This window comes from Nymphaea colorata, chromosome 10, assembly GCF_008831285.2.
Source record: "Nymphaea colorata isolate Beijing-Zhang1983 chromosome 10, ASM883128v2, whole genome shotgun sequence".
Classification (NCBI taxonomy): Eukaryota; Viridiplantae; Streptophyta; class Magnoliopsida; order Nymphaeales; family Nymphaeaceae; genus Nymphaea; species Nymphaea colorata.
The window spans coordinates 15,225,165-15,238,176 of record NC_045147.1 but is presented as its reverse complement, the minus strand read 5'-3'; the positions used below and the strand labels follow the sequence as shown (position 1 = coordinate 15,238,176).

The 13,012-nt window shown below is 36.5% G+C and overlaps 1 protein-coding gene across 1 annotated transcript; it reads right to left on the bottom strand.

Annotated features, from left to right (window-relative positions):
* Positions 1-707: 707 nt before the first annotated feature.
* Positions 708-1,903, bottom strand: LOC116262748 (basic blue protein-like). Its single transcript, XM_031642239.2, has 2 exons — positions 1,644-1,903; positions 708-1,098 (listed from the first exon to the last, which is right to left on the bottom strand). The coding sequence occupies exons 1-2, from the start codon at positions 1,810-1,812 to the stop codon at positions 899-901; spliced, it is 369 nt and encodes a 122-aa protein (XP_031498099.1). The 5' UTR covers positions 1,813-1,903; the 3' UTR covers positions 708-898.
* Positions 1,904-13,012: the final 11,109 nt, after the last annotated feature.

Below are 13,012 nucleotides of genomic sequence, written 5' to 3'. Positions count from 1 at the left end.
TTGTACTTCACAACAATTCTGATGCCTTTTTGTTAGAATGTATTACAAATGGAAAAAAATAATAAACATTTTCAATCAATTGTTGAAAAATTAATTGATGGACAACTTCTTAAATTTGTTCTTGAGATCCATATCCAGGGGCAAAGACGGGGGGCCGGCAGGGGCTATTACCCCACTTTCAGATTTTAAAATTTTAAGGATTGAATTTTAAAAAATTGCATTTTAGCCCAGCAAGAGTTTTCAAAAAATATATTAGGCCCCCTAAAAATTGGTCAGCCCACACAATAAAAAAATTATGGCTCGGACCCTGTCGATACCAATATCGATCAATTGTAAATGGGCTTCATGACATCTCGGTTTTGAGCAAGTAAAGATGTAATGAAGGATTGCATAAAAAAAAAGGAATGAATTAAGGAGCTTCGGCTTCTTTCTATGTACCCTTTTCTCTTGAACTTTTTGTTTACTTGCGACATATTTGCATAAAAAAGGTTTTCGGTTGATGTGTCAACGACTTTGAAGTTGGGATCTCAGTGTCTTTTGTGTTCCAACAGAACACAAGTGCTCTTTTTGTTTCGTCTACAATAGACAAGCAATTTGCACTACACCCCATTATTTCAAATCCTGTATATTAATGGTATAATAGTATTTTTAAGTATATTAATTCAATTTTTTTAATATTCATTGTCAACATTAAGCATTAGTAAATGTGAGAGACAGAGAGAAACATCTCTTTATTTATCAGAGCAATGTCACATAAGGTCTCAGACGACGAGAAGCAGAGAAACGCTTCTTATATTGAAGACACTATCTTACCATCTCGGAGATGATACTACCACACACATCAAACCCATCTTCATAACCATAATACAGAGCACACAGAAAAGGGGCAAAGTTCCATCTAGTTGGCAACGACTTGGATCTTCATGCCGGCCTGGCAGTGCCCTGCAAATGTGCATATGAAAGAGTTGACTCCCCTGCTCAGAGTGATCCGATCATTGCCGGAGGTCAGAGTCCTCGCATCCCTCGTCGCCGCGCAGCTCTGGTAGGCCAGCGTGCTCACCACAACAGTGTTGTGGAGCATAGGGTTGTACTTGAAAACTGCTCGCCCCAACATGCAAGAAAGTCACGAAATCAAAACCTTGTAAAATAGTTGCAGTGTTTCATAAATCCGCTCTCAATTTTTGAGATAGATTCATGAAATTTTCATTAATACAGTGTTGCTGTTACCAAACACCTCCAAAGTGTTTCCATCTCCGTCTAAGTTAAGATTTATAAACTGTGAGGCACACATTCTATGGATTCGTAGGTTGGGATTCTTATAGGATCATGCTTACTAAATTATCATGAGAAGCCAAAACAAAAAAATAATCATCATCAGCATAGAAGAAAGTCCTAAAAGTGGTTATAATAATGTTTGATTGTCGTTACATCTTAAAAACCACATAGGACATGTCTCAAGGGGTGGGCGCTACTCCCATGGGCTGCTAAAGTGGGGATGCAGCATGAACAGTGCTTTCCGGCCTCTTTTCTAAGCTGTAAGTTGTTAACGTCTGGCTCAACCAAAAAAGTAAACTACATCCGTAATGAACAATGATCAGAATCTGAGGTTAACAGTCATGGATACAAGAATCACAGATACTCACTGAGCACATCCCCTGCTCGGAAAGTTTTGCCGACGGGCCATTTGTCGACGTTGAAGGTCCAGCCCCTGCTGTCTCCGACTACATAAGTCGCGGCGTGCCCACTCGAGAAGTGGGCAACGACGCAGAGAGCAACCAGAGCAAGAAAAGCACTGCCTCTTCCCATGGCCATCTCCCAAAGCAACTACAGTTATGTTTTCAGCAGAGGGGAATCGAGATCTGCTGGAGTGATGGCGGTGGGCTTGAGGGGGAACGGATGAGCAATGAAAGCATTATATAGGCACAAAGTACTGCAGGAATTTACCGCTCAGATGAGGAAATCAGCAACAGGGAAAAGGTAACCGGAGAAAGGACACAACCATGTGAATAATGAAAGCAGAGATGATATGATAATCAAAGAGGAATTGAAGGAAGCCAACAAACCACACTGACCACCCTCTTGGACTTTGTGTGTACCTGATCTGACCTCTACTGCCCCACGCCTGACGCTTTCTTACCTCGTGCAAGATCAGAGCCAAAGAACGATATCTCTCTTTGCGCCGGGTGGTAGCCGTGGTAGACCTGAAAGTGAAGTTGCCAACGGAAGAAGGACGGGTGCAGGAATCTAAGGATCAAAAAGTCGCAGACCTCACTGTCCTAATTTAGCCTGCCATATCTCTGCGTTCATATCAAGGCCTTTGAAATATCAACACCGTTGATTCTCCTATATCTAGAGGTCATATTAAGTTTGAACTTATCATGACAAGCCACTTGTAGCCAAGGTTCTTTTCAATTGTGTCACAACTTAGTCAGTATCCTAGTTTTCTTTCAAAATCTAGAAACACAGAAATTGAGAGCATTTGCAGGAAGTGACTTATAGTTCGACCTTTAGTGGAATTTGCAAGGAATGTTATTGTGTCTAGTGTTATCAAGAAACATTTAATTTGCCAACAAAATTAGGTAAGCTAATTATTGTTTTTGGACTTGAGGAAGATGGAGTCAATGCCTAGGGATTCACTAGGTATAATTGGTGTGCTTGTCATTAATTCCAATTGGCCTGTAAAAGAAGGAAAATCAATTTCTAACAGACTACTGTATAGAATGCTTCATTTTGTGGGGTTTAACTTGATAAAAAATGGAAACAATCCATGGGATTCCTAACAAGGGCAAGCCAATTAGTGGTGGGTAGAATCAGATCGAAACTAGATTGTGAAAGGAACCATGTTGTAATTCTCCTTCATAAGTAGGCATATGAACGGTCTCGAGACAGAATCAATTTAACCTTTAACGAGAGTCTCATGCACCAAATTGATCTCACCTAGTTGGACTTTTGTTCGGTCTTTATCTCAAACTTGATTTCCGAAACCAATTTTCAGTATAACCTAAATGGATGATCTTCTCATCTAATTGAATTCCTTCCCAGTTTTTGGCTCATATGTGCGTGCTTTTGTATATTCCAATCTGATATAGAATCCGATGTGCAGATGGAACAGAGTTGAGATCCAGCACCGAACCCAACATCCCTTAATGACTGGGTCCTATATATTTTCTTCATCATGGAAGCCTAAACTGGTAGTGGTTCAGCTAGCAAGGGCGAGGGCTTTTCAATCTCAGGCTTGGAGACCGGACTCATCCGGCTTAGATGCCGATGTCGCTTTTCCTCTTGCAGTCCAGTCTTCTCTTTAGGGTTTTGATCTCAATAGTTAGAATTCATCAATGTTTGATAAACCAAAGTGGGGTCTTTACCTCTTGAAGAAAGAAGAGAAGGCATGGGGGGTGTTGCTCGGCCTGTTTCTAAAAAGGTTGCAGGTAGAAGAGTTTTGGTCATGGCTTTGAATCTGATGGTCACTTTCTGGGTTGCAAATAGTGTGCGACATCCTCATTGAATGATGTACTGTAGATCTATCCTAGTTCCGAAATAAGCTAAAACCTTTGAAGTATAAAGATACGACCTTGGTGGTTTTACTGTGAAGGAGTATACATTAAAAAAAATGTGGCGATTTCATCTATGTTAATTACTTATATAAATGTACAAGATGATGTTATAGAGGAAATGCAAACAAGGGATTTGAAGAGTTTCTCATTGGACTTGTCAAAGAGAACAATGACAATTTAATATTTTGGCCAGATTGGTGCCATTTTTCTCATCAGCATGTATGGCTTTTTTCCGTTCCGAACTTTTTTGCCTTCACTTTTCCGGTCTGTTCATGCAGTGGGATTTGTTGGGGCCTTAAATGAAACATGAATGTCGGTCAAGATAAGTCATCTCCCTATGTCTGCTGCGGTATTAAATGGCTGCGAGTTGGGGGTTGGGGACAGAGATGAAAAGTGATGGACTTTCGTTCACACCAAGGGTCGCCCATTTCCAACCCAGATTGACTTTCATTTTCTGCAAGTGAGTCTCCACTCGATGGGTTCAGCGGCGGAGTCAGAAAATTTTGGTTAAGAAGCCAACCTCTGGCATAGTAGGATGAATGCTTGTACTGCACCTAGGTTTGAACCTAGGTTCAGCTCAGTTACAATAAGCATTTCAAGGGTTGGCGTGGGCAGTGGTCCACACCAATTACACACTAGCTCCACTACTGGATAGGATGAAATCGGATTTCAGGATGGAAAAATCAACCTACGCACATCCATTTGCTTTCGACATGTCATGTATTGGATTCAGATCTAGCCAGATGCGCGATGTAAACCGAAAAGTTTTATTTCTCATGAGAGCTTTGAACAAAATGTTGTTACTGTTTTATGAATCTGCAATAAGTGAACTTGAGTAATGCCCAATCCAGCCTAAGTGATCATGTAGCTCACTTGGACCCCTATATGAAATCAGATCTGAAGGAATCAATACAGAATTACCATCCAATTAGTTGGAAGAACAATATATTTATATCCATTAAATGGTTAGATTTTGATTCTTCTGAAATTTATCAGCAGTAGATGGGCTGTCCGTGCGAAAAGCCAGAACTGTAGAGCCTAAAACGACCCTTGCTAAAATACAATTCCATCAACCTGTTGGCATGAATGTTCGACAGGGTTACAGTAGAAAATTACTACTGATCTAAATCTCCAAACTAAAGTAAGTTCGTGATTTTTTTTTTTTTGATTAAAAGTGCATCGGTTCAGCTTGATGTGTCCAGAAATGAAGTTTACGTAGTAAAGAATATTCAACGGATTAAAGTTTTGTATATTCTTTTGCAGTCATTTATTTGGGAAAAAATGGAAGGATCCAGGGGCTGGGTTCTGGACTTTCTACAAGTTTATGCAAAGTTAATCCTCCAATGACGATTTGTACAGACTTTATACAACCAAACAAAGCACGAATTCTTTTAGGGGTCCATCCGATCTCGTCACTATAGGCAATTTCTAAGTCTTTATCTTGTCATCATACTGTATCCGATTGTCTTCACCATGAAGCTTTGGCTTGATATATGTCCGACTTGACATATGGGAAGTTAATGTTTTTTATTGGTTACAAACACGACTGCCAATGTGATACGAAGATTTCCAATGTCTCTAAGTAAAAGAAGGAAGAAGAAAATCTAATAGTGGTAAGTCCACGGTTAGCAGTCGAGGCCTTCCTTTGGCTGCAGCCGGTACATAATTATTTACTTAACTGTAGTAACAGTCCGAGGAGTGTAGTATAGGTAGTTGGGTTGGTGGACTGGTAAAAGGGTGGTCATCAATTTAATTCTGGTGAGTGCTATTCCTTTAAACTGTAAACAATAACAAACTTAACTTTCGAATTGAAAAAGACCTCCAAAATAAAGTAAAAACAATACATCATCAACTTGGTGCCGCACTCTACCTCATTACGCTAAGGCCAGTACAGTATGTGAGCCCCTCAAAGACCCATCTTAATATGTTCACTTATTTATATACATCTCCGTCCTTCTCCCTCCCCTGTTTCTCTTTCTTTCTCTTTCTCCTACTCCTACCCAACCACATTTCTCGTCTCATTAATGCTTAATATTTTTACCCTGAATGTGTGTAAAAAGGGAGACACCAGTTAAGACAAATCTACGCGTCTGATGGTTATAGAACTAAAATTTCGCAAGAAAAAATACCTTGGCACGGCAATGAGTAAAATACGTATTTCATGAATTAAAAATGTTTTTATGTAATAATGAAGCAAGAGGAAAAAGAAAGAAGCGAAACATTTCCTGACATATCCCACATTGTTTGTGTGCCAGGTAACGGGTTCTCTTTAGCTCTTTAAGCTATTAAACTTAACTTTTTTCTTAATTTCATATATTTATAATGGTGGATTTTGCTACACTTTTCAGTCGTTTGTTCTTTGCATGGGATGTCTAATGTGAGCCTGAAGCTAAAAATCCAACTAAAAGTGTTGTAAGGCAGAAATATTATTTTTCCTTCATTAGAAGACATAATTAGCTTCGGTACCTTGCTCTTTCAGTTCTTTTTACTTGGTTAAACCCTTAAGTACTGTAGTTGTTGGATTTATTTCTTGTTCTCTATTCTTATTCTATGCCCCCTGAGGATCGTGATTTGAAAAAGAAGGACGAATAAAACAACTCAAAATTAAGAATGCAAAGTATCATCCGACTCCCTCAGAACCAGCGCAAGATCAATAGTATTATTATCTTCACATCCTCATATATGTGCTCCGTTTTCAATTTGTGTTCAACCGATGAGTTGGACCCGAAAAAGTTTTGAAGCACGCATTTGCATTGGGGGAGTCACAGGTGCACCTCAAGGTTTCTTTTATTTTCAAATTAATTTCCTTAATATTCGCTATGTTATGTATATAAGTGAAAACTTCCCTCAAGAAATTGTTTCTCTCCGCCACTGTTGCCATTAATGTTGGTTCTGTGGAAATGGAGTTACATGAGAATGTTGGTTCATGAATTGTCGCTGAATTGTGAATGAAACTCGACTGCAAAAACTAAGTGCACAGTCTCAAGCAAAAGAAGCAGTTGCATGACAATAGTATGCGTACGAACTAGAAACAGTCAACAACATCAGTCATTGATGTCCCTTTATATAGCACATTCGTCTTTATACCGTAGCTGAATTTCCTTGGAGAAAACGCAGAGAATAACGCAGAGAATAAGCGACCAGGTACAGTTCATAATAAAGAAAGAGTGAGAAACCAGTCAACTCTCTTGAGAATAAAAAGAGAAAAAGCGTCCACCGCCAGTTGCCTATCATGAACTTCTTACGTGCACTACTGAATGTTGCGACTTGCAGGTTTACTTGTTCTGCTGAAACTGATGAACCAGAAATTTCTCTGTATGGGGGATCTTTGAAAGTAGTTCCTATAAAATTGAAAAATAGTTTATCTATTTCTTTTCTCCACCATTTTGCTGAACTGCAAAAGAATGTGGTTTCCAGAACAGTGTGCAGGTACAAACCATAAAAACAATTTTAGTTAAACTAACTTTGGTTGAAAAGGAGGGGTACTTCATCCTACCATCCAAAAGACACAGCTAAAATTGCCACTCAATCCCTTGTCTTTATAGGATACAAGGTCTGCTTTTTTATGTTTTGAAGCACAACCCCGTTACTCTTTAATTTACACGTTAGTTAAGTTGACACTTGAAAGATTCAAAACGGAAACTAGCCGCCTACTTGCTCCCAATCTACTGTCAAAGACATTCGTCAAGCTAATTAACCTACCGATTAGACAAGCCTTTTCAAGCTTATGCAATCATTAATCTTCAAACCATTATCTTTTTTTTTTTTATTCTACTAAGTAAGATATATGGCCACCACCCACTCCACTCCTATATGTTACTGAGTGATTAGGATATGAACAAGCTCCATTAAGAGATAGTATTTGGAACTTTCCAACGCAACACTGATGACGTTCCGCATCATCTTTTTAAAATTATGATACATAACGGATAGAAACTTGAAGGATTTTTCTTGGCAGCAAAGACGATCTTCTCTTGAAACTAAGAAGACAAAAAAACATGTAGAAAAAAAAACCCACCAATAGCCAATTGAAAAGAAGGATTATACAGGCTGATCCACCCAAAAGGTCTGTGACAGATTTAGTTCGAGGGGTATCATTATTCTTCAGAAAGCAAATGCCTAACTTTTCAATTTTTCTTTTTGGTTTCTTAGACTAGCTACACGATAACGAGCTTTGGCACATTTAATTCGTTCTTTCGGTCAACCGGAAAATGCAAAATACATAGATATATCTGTGTATGTGCTTCTCCCCATGCAAGGAGAAGCCGATGTTCTTCTTTGGTGCATGCATATATGGATTATATATATGCATACATAACTTGTGAACACAAGCAGACAAGTCCTCTTTGAAAAGTAAGACGTATGCATAGACATTAAGTGAAAGCAAAAGAACGGGTTATCTCCCAACAGATTCCCAAAGGCACTTCCCAATCAGGTCCACCAGAAACAATCTATACATATCAGTAACAAAGCAAGAAGTGTTTAGTTCAGTAAAATACTACTTTTTGAAAAATATAAATTAGGCGGATTTGGCTCTTATTGATCAAGGAGACATAGCAGCGATTATTCCACCCCTTTTGCCATGTTCGAAGATACAATGATGTTGTGAAACAGCAATTCCTAAACAAAACATAAGCTTAAGAAATGTAAAAGGGACCAATCAATATATGCTTGATTAATCATAGAATACAAAAAAGGAAATCCAAATAGTGCTCATTTTATTTGTTGTGCATTGACAACTAGAAAACCAGAAGCCACAAGAACAAATTGTTTGGAGAGGGAAAAGGAAAGGAATCCAACTTGCTACCATGAAATGACAAAAGCACAAACATCCTAGCTAGATTTGGGGGACGGATAATAACCAAGAAAATCAACCCATGAATAGCAATAAAATCAACATGTCATATTAACCAAGAAGCATGAACGAAAGAGCTAAAAGCAACGACATGCTTCAACAATGTTACGGTGTAAAACTGTTTTGTTATAAACAGGAAAAATAACGAGAACAAGCCATTCATGATTCAACTTCACATAAGGTCTTGTTCAAGCCATGAAAATCTTCTGGTTATAATAAGATTTTTCTCTATGAGAAATCTTTCTGTCAACAAGGGCATCAAATCCTCGTCCCGATAAATATTCTCAAAGTCACACAGCAAATTAATGTCATTATATAATGGAAGTCTTACGAAGTGAATGATTTCGAATGTGGTGGGAGCAATGGACGTAGGCGCGGATTATATTACATCTGTATGAAATCAACTTATTGTGCTTTATTTTTTATTTTTTCCTTTTTGAGAATGTAATTGACTTGCATGCTCATATGGAAAGAATCTAATATTTGAACCATGAAAAATATATAGGCCTTCATAGTCAAACTGCAGACGTTTGTCTTTCTATAACATAAAGACTCAAGAAGTGGACCTTTGAAATTAGAATTAACTCAAACTCTCAAATATTCTCCCCATTCCACACTCGTGAAGGGAGATATTACCTTACATGGTGATTGACCTTTATAATCAAATATCAATTAGCGGCAACTCCACTGATCAAGAATCTATACTTTATTTAATTTTATATGTTTGCCATTACTGTGAATCGTTTTCAACTCAATATATAACTTCAACCATATGATATTTCTGACCACTCAATATAACGTAAGTTAATATATTTTCATTTCCATTTATATAGCAAACTTCTAATAGAGGCTTAGCACTATGCTTGTCACAAACAACCATATACTTTTCTAAACTAACGCCAAATCTTTGACAGTGACCTTCATTTGTGACATTTCATTGAATCCTTCAACTGTGTAATTACTCATAGCTTTTGCGCTGGAGGCCAACAATGCAACTTGACTGCTAAGAAATTCCTTTTTTTAAAAGCAAAGATATAGCTTAGGAGATACTTAGTTTCTCCATTCTCCATACATATACTCATGAAATTTCATTTGTGAGTTCCTTTCATCTCTTCAGCATTTTCAAAACAAAGCTAAAATTTTCAGTACCTATGTATATGACACTTAAAACTTAGTCTCAAATGCAATGCATTGTTTTTTCACATATAATTGCAAGTAATTTGTCAATTACATGCGCTACGCTAGTTTGAATACATGCCATTACATGCATCAAGCTTCTCATTGCTAAGCGAGCAATGTTCTCATCATATATCTTCGACATAGACTTCAACTTTTTAAAAGGACTTGCAAAAGGTGTCTCATTACCTTGATTTTTTTATTGGAAACTAATTTATGCGTTCTCAAAAGTTTGTTTTATTTAATACGACACATTCTTTATCGTATCGTGCCAGTAATAAATGTGTGTACGAGATAAATATGGAAAATGATGAAGTTATTATACTTTCATATTATTTATTGGCATACAAACAATTATCCACCAATAGTACTCTGTAGTCACAGTCAACTTCGACTGGTTCAAACTTCTTGTATAATTGTTTTGGTGCTATTTTGCAATTCAATTGTTAATTTGTAAACTATTTTATTTTTATCTTTCACCTTAAGTTTCTTCAAGTGCTTTGTATATACCATCTTCTTCAAGTTCTTACAAGGAAATGCCATATTCACGTTTATTTGCTACTGAAATTGACATAAACTTGGGGCAAATTTACTGCTAGCTAATTAAATTGGCAATATCTTCACCATTGATGAGAAAAGCTCATTGAAATAAAAAATTTAAAGCCTTCCAGAACCAAACTTGCATTATTGTATTTATCTCTTTTCATGTAATACTTCAAATTGTGGCCTCACTTTAATTGTATAAAAGAATTTAATTAATCTTTATATTTTTTCACTAGATCATAAACATTGTTTCATGCAAATAATATGTTATTTTGCACATTACTTTGTGGACATAGTTCATCTTTATAAATATCCTCATGGCCCTTCAGAAAAGAATTTGGTTCCATAGTAAGCATAAAATACTCGAATAGGATACCTTGTAAGCATCTTGCAAATTGGACTTCTTTTAATCTTTTATATGTACAACTAATTATCTATTATCATGTGATATTTGGTCTTTTATGACTTGATTTTATCATCAATGGTTTTACCTTCATATATATGGTAAAATTCTTCAAGGCAATCTTTGAAATCACACATTTTATGAGGCTTTTCATATAACTCATTGTTTTTCCATGATAATGTGGAACAACACTATTATTAACAACTTGATATTCACTAATAATAATAAGTTTTACCTTATCCATGTACATTTAATAACCTTTCTTCAACTCATGTTTCAAAAAAGATAGGCAAGTACGATTTTTCAAATTTCAACAAATTAGCTTTTATAGGGCACTCCAATATTTAAATACCATAATTTGTATAGCCTTGGCCTTCATTCTTAAGAAACTGAAGGTGTCTGCTTTGTTATCGTGCTCGCATTTCAATTTTATAATACATTTAGACATTACATGAAGAGTACTTTTCAAGGTGCAACATTATTTCTTCAATCTTGTTATTTTTTTTTTAATTCGATGTAAGTGCTATTAACATTTTTTGCAATTATATCATAGATAACATGCACTGAATTTTCTATTATGGTTCAATTCATACACTGAATACATAGTAATGTTACATTGCAGATCCAAGGTTGGACTGTTTGGAATGATGTAATAAACACTGGTAAGAAACATATTCCAACATAGCAGTTGTAAAACTATTAGTGTGAGGCTTGTTGGGGGTAATAATCTCAAATGCTTCTAAAACTAATAATTCCAAGCACATAATTTAACATATTACTAGAAAATTAACATGTTAAATTATGCACTAAAATATTTAATATGGCAAAACAGATGTTTGTTACTTTCAGAGGAGACAATAGATTCGCTACGTCGTTTCATAAACAAATTCTTAGTTAAGTTAATGCTTACTAAATTTATTGATCACAACTTTGTTTTTTAGTTAGCAAACTAAAATTTTTCAATTTTTTCAATGTATTTTTTTTTTTCAATTAGTTGGGGTGGGGCCATGGCCTAGGTGGACCCCCCTCCCTCAGCCCCTGTGTCAATTAAATAAGACAGATGAAACCATGTGTTTGTGTCTTGAATGAGATATTCTTTAAAAAATCTTTCATCATCTTCTCAGTCATATGCTTGCTTTTGTTGCGCCCCTTCTAGGACCCCGCCGCTAGCCTCCGCCCAAAAGTCACCAATACAATAAAGACCCTGGCCGGACAGGACCCCGGCCCTCTAGCTAGTCCGGGTTGAGTACAAATGAATTCCCCATTCCCAACCTAATTAGCATACATCAAATTTTCTTGGGTTGTGAGGTTTTAAATATTACAAGAGCGTGTGATACAATCTTTTTAAACACTCACAACTCACTCGTATGCCGCTGCCGGGCTCATTCATCCATAGCATACATGCCTAGTTTCGGCCAAACCACTTAGAAAACAGCTTTTGTATTGAACAAGTGCACACAACCTTGCTTAGAAAACAGCTTTTGTATTGAACAAGTGCACACAACCTTAAATAGATTGCCATTTATACGATATAAAGTGATGAATTTGTCATCTCATGCAACTATATGATCACCCTTAACTGTTCATTTTGCATATAGACTAGTATATGGGATCCATGTACCGGCACATGCATAACACATAAATTCATCTTTCTAGGTAGGGTGGAGCCAAGATTTTGTTGAGGGGTGGGCCAAATAATCAAACTTCGAATTTGGGTAGGGTCAAACTGAACCCAAATAAAAAAAATGCATTGTATAATTAAAATTTTTAAATTTTTTTAATGTAATTTTTTTTCTAAGTTAGTTAAGGTGGGGCCATGGCCTAGGCGGCCCCCCTCCCTCCGCCCCTATTTCTAGGAACAGGTTTTTAGCGCATGCGCGTGCACACACACAGAGAGTATATATATATATATATATATATACTCCTCAAAAGGAAGATCCGTGTTTAGGTTAGAACTCCAACCAATGTCTTTTAAAAATATTCATATTAACAGTCAGGCATGAATAAAAGCCAAAGCATCGGATGAATCCTATGAATTAGGGTCAAAATAAAAGTGATCTTTTTTTTTCAGCAGTTAAAACTAATTTTCAATTCAAAATGACATTGTTGAAGCATAAATTAGCTGTTTAACTGCAACTAGCTAATTTATGCTTGAGTGTGAAACATTTCGAGGAATAAGCCCGCATTTTTTGGCCTAGATTTTTCTACAATCCCAAGAGGGTATATATTCCACAATTTTGTTAATAAAAGCCACTTTTTTATGAAAAGTATCAAAACCATAAAATCAGTTTCTTAATTTCAATATTACCCTTATCATTGTATTATGTTATACTCTTTTAACTAACAAATTTAGTTTCTTAGGTTAACAGAAGTTTACGTCCTTATTTGGAACTCTGCAAAAATGGGTTTTAGTATTTTTTTTTAATTATAGGCAATAATATGCCAAAAATAAAGTTTCACCTTCTAAGAATCGTCAACGAC